The sequence below is a fragment of the Podarcis muralis genome, chromosome 5 (genome assembly GCF_964188315.1).
Source record: "Podarcis muralis chromosome 5, rPodMur119.hap1.1, whole genome shotgun sequence".
Classification (NCBI taxonomy): Eukaryota; Metazoa; Chordata; class Lepidosauria; order Squamata; family Lacertidae; genus Podarcis; species Podarcis muralis.
In genome coordinates, this window is record NC_135659.1 from 2,133,391 (window position 1) to 2,147,957 (window position 14,567).

At 49.1% G+C, this 14,567-nt stretch overlaps 1 protein-coding gene across 1 annotated transcript in view; it reads right to left on the bottom strand.

Annotated features, from left to right (window-relative positions):
- The window catches only part of C5H1orf21 (chromosome 5 C1orf21 homolog), a gene marked incomplete at its 5' end in the record, with an annotated part of 152,227 nt that extends 148,635 nt beyond the window's left edge, over positions 1–3,592 (bottom strand). The window contains one exon of the mRNA XM_077928103.1: positions 3,166–3,592. Coding sequence (XP_077784229.1) covers positions 3,166–3,592 — 427 coding nt within the window. The remainder of the gene's footprint in view (positions 1–3,165) is intronic.
- Positions 3,593–14,567: the final 10,975 nt, after the last annotated feature.

The window sequence follows — 14,567 nt, forward strand, 5'->3', positions numbered from 1 at the left end:
ACTACATATGAATGACCACAGTGACTTGCGTAGGTGAGTCTGGAGCACATATATCCTTCAATTAATGGTTAGACCTTTCTTTTTATAATGAAAGAATCATCTGGCCACTTACTCCGTATGTTATTAAAGCCTGTGTTTTTGTGTTCTTTACATGAAAATACTATTAATTATACCCTTGAAGAGCTGCAAAAAAAAAAAAATGCTATTGCTTCCAAAAGCAGGCTTGTAAATAGCTACTTGCCTGGTTGTCTGTGGTGGGTAAGATTCTTCCCAAGGCAAGCAGGCAGGATAGCTTTCCAAAAATTGTGTGTGATTTGTTTACCATTTTAGTCCACTGGGACAAGTTACCTAACAGAGGTTGTAAAATCTCAGGGGGGGGGGGAGTGGACAAACATGTGCTGGCTATTATTTTGATGTAACTGGGCTGACAATTTACAGCAGTGGTGAGGCGTGCGTGCAACCGGCCATGATTGCGCCAAGTGGGCAAGTTTGCTTTTGGCAGCTAGCGTGCAGACTACTGGTGGCCGCGGCAATGTACTGGCGGGCAGGCTGTAGAGCGATTGGCGTTGGTGACCCCCCACAAAATACGGGGTCGTATTATACATGGGGAGTGTTATACACAGAAAAATACAGTATGTTCATTTTTCACATGGTCGAGTCCTTCCCCTGCCCACCCACCCAAATATTCTGAAGAGGGTCTCTTCTCCATTCTTCAGAGAGTGGTTGGAAGTAGGAAGGCAGAAAAAATCCTCTTTTCCTTCCTTTCTGCAGTTTTAATCTGAAATCTTAGGTGCAGTACTACGCCCAGAGCTCAGAAACAGCTCATGCTAATGAAATTCCCTGTCGCAAAATGTGCCTAGAACAATGGGAGTTTCAAGCACTGCTTCACCCCCAGGACCTTGATGAATCAACTGAAGTCTAGTGTCCCAATCAGGGGAAGTAACAGTCCCACTCTATTCTACCTTGATCAGAAAACACCTGGAGTACTGTATAATAATAATGATGATGATCATGATAATAATAATAATAATAATTTATTTATACCCCGCCCATCTGGCTGGGTTTCTCCAGCCACTCTGGGCGGCTTACAACAGAACATTAAAAACAGCATAAAACGTCAAACATTAAAAACTTCCCTAAACAGGGCTGCCTTCAGATGTCTTCTAAAAGTCAGAGAGTTGTTTATTCCCTTGACATCTGACAGGAGGGCGTTCCAAGGGCGGGTGCTACTACTGAGAAGGCCCTCTGCCTGGTTCCCTGTAACTTCATTTCTCGCAGTGAGAAAACCACCAGAAGGCCCTCGGAGCTGGACCTCAGTGTCTGGGTTGAACGATGGGGGTGGAGATGCTCCTTCAGGTATACTGGACCGAGGCCATTTAGGGCTTTCAAGGTCAACACCAACACTTTGAATTGTACCCGAAAATGTACTGTATCCAGTCATGGACATCACAATTTATGAAGGATATTAGCAAGCTAGAATGTGTGTAGAGGAGGGAAACAAAGATGTTCAAAAGTCTGGAAACCAAGCCTTATGAGAAACAGTTGGGGGAGTTGTGGATGTTTAGCCTGGAGAAGAGGAAACCAAAAGGAGAGATGACAGCCATCTACCAATATCTAAAGGGCTGTCACATGGAAGTTGGAGCAAGCTTGCTTTCGCCTACTCCAGTGGCTAGGACCCAAACCAATGGAGTCAAGTTACAAGAAAGGAGATTCCAACGAAATCTCAGGAAGAACTTTCTGACAGCTCTTCAATAGTAGAATGGACTCCCATGAGAGGTGGTGGTTTTTAAGCAGGTTGAGACTAGATGACCCTACAACTCTAAGATCCTATCAGGTCACGTCAGTGTCAAGCAATATGAAGGTTCTGTATGCAGTGCGTAGTCCATAATCACGCATTTACATTCATGTCACTGAACAACAAAAACATTTCTGCAAACCAGACCTACAAATTCCATGCAGGAGTTGTGTGTGGTGGTTTGACACTGGCCTCTGAAGAGGAAGGGCCAGCACAGCAGCCTGAGTCTCTGAAGAAAGCCTGGGGTGGGGGATCAGGGAGGAGAAGCAACCTCAGATACTTCAATTCTCCATCCAGTGCCATAGACAAAAACAAAAACCTACACTCTTTGCAGCCTACAGCAACCCACCAAAAATACTGGCAGTCCCTAAAGGAACAGAATGTGTATCCCATTAAATCTGAGAGGTGGAGGGGAAGACGCCTGCATTACTACTTCAGACGGGAGTAAATGCATTCTGTAAACAAACAGGAAAGCCTCATCTGGCCTCTTTGGGAGAGTAAAAATTCATCCCGGTAGTGCCAATACAGCCAACAAGGCAAGCAGAGTCTGACATCTACAGTTAAGTCAGCGATGGTGTAAATGCTGGCAGTCTTACAGCTGCTGCATGTTGAAATGCGTTTTCTATTAAGTGTGATGGGGGGGGGGGGCTTTTTCTAAGATCACCACGGAAGTTCTCATCTCCAGCCAGATTCCCAATGAGAATCCGCCCCAGACCATTATTCCTGTTCTCTTAACTTCCACAAGCAGAAGACAGCCCTGCATTAATTCCTAGCTCTGCCTTTGGTTACTCCCCCCCCCCCCCACACACACACACAACCCTTACACTACCGCCAGAAGCTACATGACTGGAATATTTCAGTTAATTTAGTCACCATGATGAGAAGATTCCTCCTATGTGGATTCCAAAGTAGAAAACAAAAACAAAATAGAAATGTTCTTCCTTTCTGTTCCCTGTGAAATAAACAGGGAATGAAGAGAAGCGCCTCGCTGAGCGCTCCCTCGCCAGCCAAGCCGGGCAGCCGGGCTTACCTGGCCCAGAGGGGGCCTTGGCAGGCCGGGCGGGGGGGGGGGGCAGAGCCGGAAAGGGGGAGGAGAGAGAGAGAAGAAAGAGGCAGCCAAATCCCCGAGCCCCCCCCCCCGCACACACACAAACACCCCCCCCCGAAGCTGCCAAGATGACCGCCCTGGAAACTTGGCAGGGGAGAGCTGGGGGGGGGGGGCTTTGCTGGGCCCTGTCGGGCTGCAAGAGGCGTCGGCAGCAGAAACGGCAACTGACCCCCCCCCCGCCGGCATCAGCTGCAGCGGAGCCCCCCCCCCCCGGAGGCCTCCATTGCGCGCCTGCCTCCCTCCTCCCTCGCCAGGGGCTCACCTTGAAGTCGCCGTCCCCCCCCCGGCGCGCTCTCCTTCCTGGGCGCTCCAAGCGGCGCTCCGGCTCCGGGGGGCGGAGGAAGAAGCTCCCGGGCCAGCGCCACTCGAGAGCCGCGACGCGGGCGCTTGGGCGGAGGCGCTGCCCGCCGAGCTCGCAGGCAGCCAGGCAGACGGCGAGAGCCCCGCGCTGGGCGGCCTCTCCGGGGAGCGGGAGGCGGGGCGGCGGCGGCGGCGAGGAAGGGGCGGGCCTGGAAGAGACGAGGCCGCCCGCCTCCCTCCGGGGACGGCGCCCCAAGGCTCTTCTCCGCGCAGGGAGCCTCCGGGAAGGCGGCCTCTAGGCCGAGGCGCGGCGGCGCTGGGGACGGGCCCTTCCCCAAATGCAAAAGGAGGGCTCTTCGGCGTCCCTCATCCTGGCCAAGAGGCCTCGTTCACGCTCAGCTGCTGCGGAAGCTGCTCTCCGTCCTCGGGGAAGCCCGGCGCGGCCAAGTGCGCGCTCTCCCTGGCGGGCAAGAGGGAAAGCGCTGCCCGCCCGCCCGCCCGCCTCCTCCTCGCCGCGCCAGGCCGGGTCCCCGCCCAGGAAAGGCTGGGCTCTGGGTCACCGGAGCCTCGGCGGAGCTCGAGGCATCCTAGCAAAACACGGCCCAAGAATCCTTTCCTTAAAAGAAGGCTCGAAGCAGATACAACAAACCTGTAACTGAGGCGAAGGGGAGGGGAGGCGGACAGGGCTGCCAGGCGTGCGCCTTCATGGCAACAACAGGGATGGCACAGAACCGCCTCTCCAAAAGAAAGAGCTGGGGCTCAAGAGGCCTTCTCTAGATTCCCCAGTCTGGCAAGGCTTAGTGGGCCATAGCCTCGTGGATGATGCACAGCTTCATGTGGCAACCAACCTCTCGAGAGAAGCAGGGGTAGGTCTCCGCCTGCTTCCTGATTGCATCGGGGATGTTGGTGTCGCCAGGAAGGCTTGCTCATGCGGAGGCATCAGACAGGCCTCTCGGAGCATATGGGCCTCAGTATCACTTGCCCACTTGTCAGGGATATGTGCCCCTTCTCCGCCATAGGGAGAGGCTAAACGGCAAGATCATGGCGTGAGGCAGTTTTCATGGAGATGGAGCCTAGTGTGTCTCAACACACCACCCACGGTACTCTAAAGCTCTTGGTCGAAGCCTTTTGAGCCAGCTCTGCAGACAACCTTCACAAGTGGTGCCATAGTCCTGCTCCCGACCAAGACATCAGGAAGCCTGGCATCCACTGCTGGGTGAAGTCCTGGCTCTATTTGGTTCATTAACCAAAGGCAAAATGAGGCATTTTTTCTGCCCAGTCAAAGACTCAGCTTGGCACCCCCCCCCCCACCCCCACATGTTTTCTTTCAGTCCCCTTCCTCTTACGTTACAAAGGCAGGGACGGGGATATGCACCGAGCGAATACCACCTCCGCCCCAAAGAAAAGGAGTAAAGAGCAGGCCAACTTGCCAAGTTCCTCTGAGCCTCTGAAGTGACTTTTACTTCACATTTTTCTGTAGCACCATTTCTCTCCCCCCCCCCTTCACATATTGCAAAGGAAAGCAGCCCCCACTTCTCCCCACATCCAGGAGCTCTGCATGTCATGCACTTCCCACAGGAAAGGCTCTCCTCAGCACCAAGATATAAATATAATAATAATAGAAATTGTGAAAATCATTAGGCACATACCAGAGAGGAAGTCCTCTTGAAAAGAGAGACTTTCTGTTCTTCACCTGGCAACGGCTTTTCCACCTGCCTTGCCCGACCCTCCCAGACCAGGACTTTACTTCTGAGTAAAAAGCATAATAAGGGATGCGGGTGGCGCTGTGGATTAAACCACAGAGCCTAGGACTTGCTGATCAGAAGGTCGGCGGTTCGAATCCCTGCGAAGGGGTGAGCTCCCGTTCCTCGGTCCCCACTCCTGCCAACCTGGCAGTTCGAAAGCACGTCAAAGTGCAAGTAGATAAATAGGTGGGAAGGTAAACGGCGCTGCTCTGGTTTGCCAGAAGCGGCTTAGTCCTGCTGGCCACATGACCCGGAAGCTGTATGCCGGCTCCTAGGCCAATAAAGCAAGATGAGCGCCGCAACCCCAGAGTCGGCCATGACTGGACCTAATGGTCAGGGGTCCCTTTACCTTTACTTTAAAAAGCATAATACTGCAGTCTTTACCTAGTTACCTGGGAGTAAGTGCCATTGAATTCAGTGGGACTTGTTTCTGAGTAGACATATAAAGGCTTGCAGTGTAAGGCTCAACTTACAATTAAGGAATAAACACGCCAAGAGTTTCCTAAAAATTTGCTGGCTGCAAATTCTTAAAAAGAATTTAAAGTGGACTGGAGACTGGAGGGGGAAGTCTGATCTCTCTACCTCTTTTAATTGATCTCTGAGATGGAGAGCGGAGGGGAAAGGAAAAGAAGGCAAAGGATGGTCCAAGCCCTTCCTAATACCCACAACACTCCAGGCATGGAAGGGAGAGGTCTGGGTCATTCACAAGACCAGGAGACAATCTGGTGCGTATCTGATGTAAACTTCTATCATGTCACCTCTTCTTCCTTGCCTAAACCAAAAAGTCCCTAATGCTGCAACCTGTCCTCAGAGGAGAGTCACTGAATCTTTTCCAACTCTATAACATTTTTGAGGTGAGGCAATCAGAACAATACATAGTATTCCAAATGCAGTCGCACTATAGATCTGTAGAACAGCATTATGATATCAGCAGTTTCATTTTCAATTCCTTTTCTAATGATCCCTAGTGTGGAATTTGCTCTTTTTTAAGGTACTGGGATCTGCCCTACAAAGTCTGCTGTTAAGACTCTGCAAAGAAGTAATTTGGCTTCTTTGCAATAAGGAAATGCAGAGAAGCTACCTGTTAAAAAAGCAACAACACTTGATTAGTTGTTACAAAGAATCTGGCTGCCACAGAGGGCCTTTCACCAGCTCAGCACCAAACAGGGTAAAGGAACATTCTCTTCTGGACTCTCATTGAAACTAATCAGCCTGGAACACTGCGCTTCCGAATGCAGTTCTGCGATAATGGGGTTTCCTTGCCATTGTTCGGCATGAAAACGCCAACTTGAGCGTTTTTAAAAAAGCCAATTACCCAAACATTATGCTCCTAGGAAATACACACAGTGCAGTGGGGAAATTAATATAGTTGCATGGCCCCTTACAATACCCAGAATACATAGTGACTAACAGCACCATTCTGCACATTCCAAGCAAATAAACGAGGAAATTCGTGGTTGAACTCTCACCTATCAGAAACTTGCTAGGTGATCTTTGGGGCAGGGGGAACATTAATCCCCCCCCCCCCCCGTCTGCCTCTGCCTCCACATTTGCAATATGAAGAGATTTATATGGATTAAGAGCCTTAGTCCACTGTCCATTGTGTGTCAACCTGGCAGCCTGCCCAGTGTCGCCGCCTCCTCACCTGCCCACAACTGTACCAGCTCCCCACAGGTACATTGCAAAGATAGGTGGGGAGGTGGGTATTGGAGAGGAAGGCAAAGGGCGGGGGGGAGAAGGAAATGGCAGAAACAGATGACAGGCAGTGGCGGAGCTTCATGCTCCGGCACGGGGGGGGGGGGTGGCAGAGACCAGGCGGGGCTGGTGCGCATCCCGGGGGCGTGACACAGCGCCCACAGGGGCACAACAAGCATCCTGGGGGCATGGCACACTGCCTGCGGGGGCATGGCGCCCAGCGCGGGAGGGGAGCAGCCGCGATGGCACCCCACCGGGATCGCGCTGCCACTCCTCTTCCTCCGCCAGTGCAGGCAGAGTGACTGAGGCTGAGTGTGAGAGAAGCAGGTTTGGACAAAGCTGTCAGTTTTGATTTCTCATTTTGATTTCTCCCTTCTTAAGTTCATTTCACTACAGTTCTCTATCACCTGGCAATTGTTTCTCTTTCCTTTTAAGTCCTCAAAAATTCATCAGGATTTTAGTGCTGCAGTTCCCCTAACAAACACATTTTAATGCAATTAGAAGGTTGCTGCAAGGATTACGGAAATAATATACGTGAAGCAATTTGGGCATTCTAGAAACAGTTTGTGAATGCTAATTGTTAAAAGTATTAATTGCCATTTCTTCTAATCATTTGGTGGAAGAAGTTGATACTATTTTGTTGCTTTAATTGAGCATGTTCCAGATAAGCACTTTATAGTGCAATTCCGTGCAGGTTTCTGTTTGGAAGCAATTCGCACTGAGTTCAATGGGAAGAAGACACAGCTACTAAACCAAAATCATAAGAGTATGTTTTAAAAAAACAAGAAGAGAGATGCGTACTGAAGAAGGTTAACTAACGTGTTTAAAGTGTGTCTGCTTGTCCTTATTATAGAAGAACTGCAGGACAAACACACACAGCCACTTTTACCCTCAGGATCCATTTATGCTTATGGTGGTGGAGAGGGAGATGGAAGGAGGAGAGAGAGGGAGCCGGCAGCTTATATCAGGTGTGTGGTCTGGCATGGACTAGACCCAAGGGGCGCCCTCACGCTACTCAGGCATATTTCACATCTCTGAAATCCTGGGGTTGGGGCTGAGTAAAAACTTTGGTGCACATCCTAACTTTCTCTTTTTTAATATGGGCATTTTATTTTATTTTTATATTTACTGAGGAATATTTATACACTGCCCACTAACCAAAGTTTTCAAGGCTGCTTATAGGGTGTATTCAAATAACAATTAAAATAGATGGCAATACAGTAGTCACTGCTGAGGAGTGCAGGTCCCTGCTCTTCTTATTCCATGGCATCTCAGCAAATGCCCTAGCAGCTCCCTATAAGGCAAATAAGGGTTATGTTTTTTACCATGGACCAGTATCAGAAAATCACTACTGTTAAATAGGGGAAGTTGGGATCTGAGCCCCACATTGGAGGGGGTTGGACTAGATGACCCCTGTGGTCCCTTCCAATTCTATGATTCTATGATGATGCTACTACAGTGGTACCTCAGGTTACATACGCTTCAGGTTACATACTCTTCAGGTTACAGACTCCGCTAACCCAGAATTAGTGCTTCAGGTTAAGAACTTTGCTTCAGGATGAGAACGGAAATTGTGTTCCGGCGGCGCGGCAGCAGCAGGAGGCCCCATTAGCTAAAGTGGTGCTTCAGGTTAAGAACAGTTTCTGGTTAAGAACGGACCTCAGGAACGAATTACGTACTTAACCCGAGGTACCACTGTATTATAAATCTTAGAATAGAAGAAAGAGGCGGCAGTGGATCGAATGATGGAAGGAGCAAGGAAGAGAGAGACCACCATTCACCCTGTCTTTCAAGGGGCAGAGAATTAATATAACTGGCTGGTGTCTCCCTATAAAGGCAGATTGTGGCTGGAAAAGCACCAATTGTGTCATCGTGGAGCTTGGAGGGAGGGCTTAGGATGAGACAAAGCAGGCTGCTTGATTTTGGCAAGCTGGACCCGACCTGAATAATGGGCAGCAAAGCCGCAGCTGTGTTTCTGGAGGTGCCTCTGGCCATTGACCAGGCAGCACAAACAAGCGTCCTCCCCCACCCAAACCAGCCTGCAGAATGAATGAATGAATTGCCTAGAAAGAGAAGAGAAGGCAGAAGACAATAATATCCTCAGCCAATGCAAGGCAGGGGGAGTGTGGACAGTAAGAATCTGTGTGTAAGAATAAGCAAATTCTCATTCAAAGACAGCCCTTAAAAATTGCAGTGATTTGTTGCAAGTAGGCAGAGGATAGATAAACCCTCTAACCACTTCTATAAACTATTTGTCATCCAGCCATGGCTGTTTGCTGACATGCAGGCCCCCCTCAAATCTTTCCCGCCTGGGGGAAGTATTGCCCCTGACCCGCTTTCACTACATTCTATGCTTCACGTTAGCATTGGCTAAATATATTATGACACTTTATTTATCCTGGTCCACAGCTTTGAAGCATCTTCTATTCCCGTTCTTCCTCCCCTGGGAACTATACACGTATATCATAGATGATGGCTCTTAGTTACATGACATACTAATACTAATCCTAATAATATGTTTTATTTTCCCATTCCTTTTACCCTAGAGGCATATGTTGTGAGTAGCACACACAACGTTCTGATTGTATAATAATCAAAAAGGCACATCAGTCATGACACTGCAAGAGACACTTTAATTGCAAATATATTTTCGATTAATAATGAAAAGCTTCGCTAAATCTCCATTAAACAGCAGTAAACATGTCTTAAAAGGTTGAGTTTCATACTGCTTTGTTCTGTGCAGAAGTAATTTTTAAAGGATAATGTCAAGTAATGTGTTTAGTCTTTTCATAATGCCTCCTGAGAGACTGAGGGGCTGCATCCTTGAAGCTCTGCTCCGCTTCTCCTTGCAACCCTTGCAACTGCAAATATGGGGCCAGTCCCCATCCAAAAGGGGGGAAATTGGGCCCTAAAGAATCAGAGAGATGCTTGTATGTCACCAAACATGGCACATGAGAGATAGTTCACAGAGGTAAGAAAGGACTCCTCTGTCCATTCTCTGTTTGCAGTGATGGGCTTACTAGGGCCGGAGAGGCCAACCTGTGGCCTTGCAGATGTTGTTGGACCAACACCCATCAGCCCCAGCCACCATGACCAGCAGTCAAGGAGGGCTACCACCTGGTGGTGGGCCAAAAGCTTAGCCACCCATGCACTAAAGGATGCGCATCATTGGAGCCAATCCTTCCACACGCAGGCCACACAGTGCCCTTTCCCTGCATGGGCATTCCTGAAGTAGCCCTTTCAGATTATTCCATCTTGGTGGTCGAAAGGTATCCAAACAGATGGAGAATAGGGATTTGGCTATGTATGCTCCACATTTTGCTCCCACCTGCAAAGATCCATTATGATTTAAAAGGGGGGACACTTAGCCCATCTTTGCCACCAAAGGAATCTGTGGGAGCAGGAATGGTCTCCAAGAAGGTGTGCTATTGGGTGCATGTGTGTGCACAGAGGCCAATTCCTCCCCTGGGAAGATTATTTAAGGCACAAAGACATAGGCCTCCTTTTCCATAATCAGGAATATCTCACGGGCAAATTAGTGGTGAAGTGTCAAAGCAGGCCTCTCCAGGTTTTAATTATTGCAAATTAAGTAAACACATGAGGAGGATGTGTTTACTATCCACAAGTGGGAGAGGAAACTTGTGAAGCAGGGAGCATTCTGTCCTCACAGATACGATCCCTGTCTTTTAGAATGCTGAATTTTCAGGGCTCTGTGTCACACAGAGAGCCTCCATGAGTGCAGGAGGGCCCCCACTTCTCAAGTTCAACCTCCAACTTGTGGAGGGCAATTGGGGGGCTGGACCTGAATGTGAAAACAATTAACATGGATGTTTTTTGTTATGTACATACAGTGAGGGGGGGAAGTATTTGATCCCCTGCTAAATTTGCCCGTTTGCCCTCTGACGAAGAAATGACCAGTCCATAATTTTAATGGTGGGTTTATTATAGCTGTGAGAGACAGAATAACAACAGGAAAACCCCCAGAAACCCAGAAGACAAAAGTCAGATATTGATGTGCATTATAATGAGTGAAATAGGTATTTGATCCCCTATCAACCAGCCAGATGTCAGGCTAGCTGGTATCTTCACTGTATGTAAGGAGCTGAGATTAGAAGCACCTGCTGTAAGGGAGAGGTCGTACCTGTAATCCCAGCTCGTTACAGTACCTGTACAAAAGACACCTGTCGACAGAAGCAATCAATCCAGCAGATTCCAAAGTAGCCACCATGACCAAGACCAAAGAGCTGTCCAAGGATGTCAGGGAAAAGACTGTAGACCTGTACAAGGCTGGACTGGGATACAAGACTTGTCAGGGGACTGCCATTGGAACAGGGGAGCCGCTGGGAGACAGAGAGCCTCCGAGCAGTTCCTCTTCCAGCGAGGGGGAAAGCCACACCTCCAATGGAGAAGAGAGGGAAGGGGCCAGCCAAGATGGGAAAGGGCTCGAGGATGCTGCTGAGAGCCCCAGTACCTCACCTAGCCGGGCTGGCCAGGAGGGACGCACGCCACTTCCGTCGCCCAGCTTGTGCAGAGGGGTGAAATGCAAGGAGGGGAGGCAGAGGCTTGGGGTGTTGAACTTCTTATGTTGGGGGGAAAGCCGGAAGGGGCCACTCCCGGATTCTGCAAGTGACTAAGACGGACATGAACTTTGTGTATCTGCACTGTAAATAGTTTGCACAATAAAACCTGTAAAAGACAGGTCAGAGTCCTGCCTGGTTACTCACGAGCAACCACCACACAGCATCTGACAAGTCTATTGCCAAGCATAGAATCATAGAATCATAGAATCATAGAGTTGGAAGAGACCACAAGGGGGCCATCGAGTCCAACCCCCTGCCAAGCAGGAAACACCATCAGAGCACTCCTGACAGATGGTTGTCAAGCCTCTGCTTAAAGACCTCCAAAGAAGGAGACTCCACCACACTCCTTGGCAGCAAATTCCACTGTCGAACAGCTCTTACTGTCAGGAAGTTCTTCCTAATGTTTAGGTGGAATCTTCTTTCTTGTAGTTTGGATCCATTGCTCCGTGTCCGCTTCTCTGGAGCAGCAGAAAACAGCCTTTCTCCCTCCTCTATGTGACATCCTTTTATATATTTGAACATGGCTATCATATCACCCCTTAACCTCCTCTTAACCTCCTCCTTCACCAAGCAGCTTGGTGAGAAGGTGACAACAGTTGGTGAAATAATTTGCAAATGGAAGAAACACAAAATAACTCTCAACCCCCCTCGGTCTGGGGCTCCATGCAAGAATTAATCTCATGGAGTTGCAATGATAATGAGATTGGTGATGAAGCAGCCCAGAACTACACGGGGGGGGGGGGACTTGTAAATGATCTCAGGGCAGCTGGAACCATAGTGGGCTATTGACTTTGGCTCCAAAGCGTCCTCAGGGCAGCTGGAACCATAGTGGGCTATTGACTTTGGCTCCAAAGCGCCCTCTCCGATTGCATGGAGCCCGGACAGCCCCGTGGTTTTCCATGGATCTGAGGGCAATGAAACAATCATTGAGATGGCTAGAGCGCCGGTGGCGGAAAACTCATTCTGAATCTGACCGGACACGGGTTAGAGCTCAGTGTCGAGCCTACCAAGTGGCGGTAGCGACGGCGAAGAAGACTTTCTTCACCGCCTCTATTGCATCTGCAGAAAATAGCAGCAGGAGACTTTTTCACAATTTAGTGGAACCACCTGCTACATCGGGGCCCAGTATGGGCCACATGATCTCCTGCAATGATTTTGCAAAGTTTTTTGCAGATAAAGTCGCTCAGATTCGGGAAGAGGTAGACTCCACCGTGGGAGCAGGGCCGGGGCAGGAGAGTGCTAGAGGATGTGGACAGGCTGCTTGGACGAGTGAAACCAACCACCTGTCTTCTTGATCCCTGCCCATCCTGGCTTATAAAAGCTAGCCGGGAAGGGCTGGGCTTCGTGGGGTGGTGAATGCTTGCCTCCGTGGGGGAGCCTTCCCAGACCCGCTGAAAGAGGTGGTTATTAAACCGCTTCTTAAAAAACCATCTTTAGATGCTGCCAATATGGCCAACTATTGCCCAGTCTCAAATCTACCATTCTTGGGCAAGGTGATTGAGTGGGTGGTTGCCGAACAACTCCAAGCACGCTTGGAGGATGCAGACCATTTGGATCCCTTCCAATCGGGATTCAGGCCTCATCATGGGACTGAAACTGCCTTGGTCGCACTGGTTGATGATCTCCAGTGGGCTAGGGACAAAGGTGAGAGCTGTTTCCTAGTTCTGCTGGTTCTCTCAGCGGCATTTGATACCATTGACCATGACGATCATTCTGGATTGATCCTTCTGGACCGTCTTCAGGGGCTGGGAGCGGGGGGCACTGTCATACAGTGGTTCCACTCCTTCCTCCTGGGCCGTGTTCAGAAAGTGGGGGGGGGGATGAGTGTTCAGACCCCTGGGCTCTCACTTGTGGGGTGCCTCAGGGTTCTGTCCTCTCCCCCATGCTTTTCAACATCTACATGCAGCTGCTGGGAGAGATCATCAGGGGATTTGGGCTGGGTGTTCATCAATATGCAGATGATACCCAGCTCTACCTCTCTTTCAAATCAGAACTGTGAAGGTCCTATGTGAGTGTCTGGAGGCGGTTGGAGGATGGATGGTGGCTAACAGATTGAGGTTGAATCCTGTCAAGACAGAAGTACTGTTTTGGGGGGACAGGAGGCGTGCAGGTGTGGAGGACTCCCTGGTTCTGAATGGGGTAACTGTGCCCCTGAAGGACCAGGTGTGCAGCCTGGGAATCATTTTGGACTCACAGCTGTCCATGGAGGCACAGGTCAAATCTGTGTCCAGGGCAGCTGTTTACCAGCTCCATCTGGTACGCAGGCTGAGACCCTATCTGCCTGCGGGCAGCCTCGCCAGAGTGGCACTGAGGTCCAGTACTGAGGGCCTTCTGGCGGTTCCCTCACTGTGAGAAGCCAAGTTACAGGGAACCAGGCAGAGGGCCTTCTCAGTAGTGGTGCCCTCCCTGTGGAATGCCCTCCCACCAGATGTCAAAGAGAACAACAACTACCAGACTTTTAGAAGACATCTGAAGGCAGCCCTGTTTAGGGAAGCTTTAAATATTTGATGTATTACAGTATTTTAATTATTTTTTTTAATTCCATTAAAAATCTGTGGAGGGAGCTGAATGTTCGAGTAGCTACACATCAGCCTCGAAATCTTACTGACTTGGAGAGGATCTGCAAAGAGGAGTGGGACAAAATACCTCCTGAGATGTGTGCAAACCTGGTGGCCACCTACAAGAAACATCTGACCTGTGTAATTGCCAACAAGGGTTTTGCCACCAATTACTAAGTCATCTTATGCAAAGGGATCAAATACTTATTTCACTCACTATAATGCACATCAATATCTGACTTGTCTTCTGGGTTTCTGGGGGTTTTCCCTGTTGTTATTCTGTTTTTCACAGCTACAGTAAACCTACCATTAAAATTATGGACTGGTCATTTCTTCGTCAGAGGGCAAACAGGCAAATTTAGCAGGGGATCAAATACTTTCCCCCCTCACTGTAGATTGTCTCCAACAGTGTAGTGAGAATTTGCCTTAAAGTGAAAATTGTGGCTTCAGAGAGGAAGTTTGTGACGGCAGAGAGAGAAATAATAAAACACCCCGTCATCCAAGTCCTGGGGCAGCTCAGATTTTCCCAAAGTTTCCATTTACATAAGAAATTGGGCACATCAACGGATTGTCTCTTTTAATAGCACTTCAAAGTTTGGCTACTTCCCATTTTCTGGCCTTAAATTCAATTCTGCAAAGTTCTGCAGCAATTTGCTTTAAAAAACAATCTTACTGGATACTCTTAATTGGTTTTAATGTGAGTTGCTCTGGGTTCCTATATGAGAAAGCAATTAATAAATATAATCGATCATTTTTTTTTAAAAAAACCCCTCATGAAAATTCGTA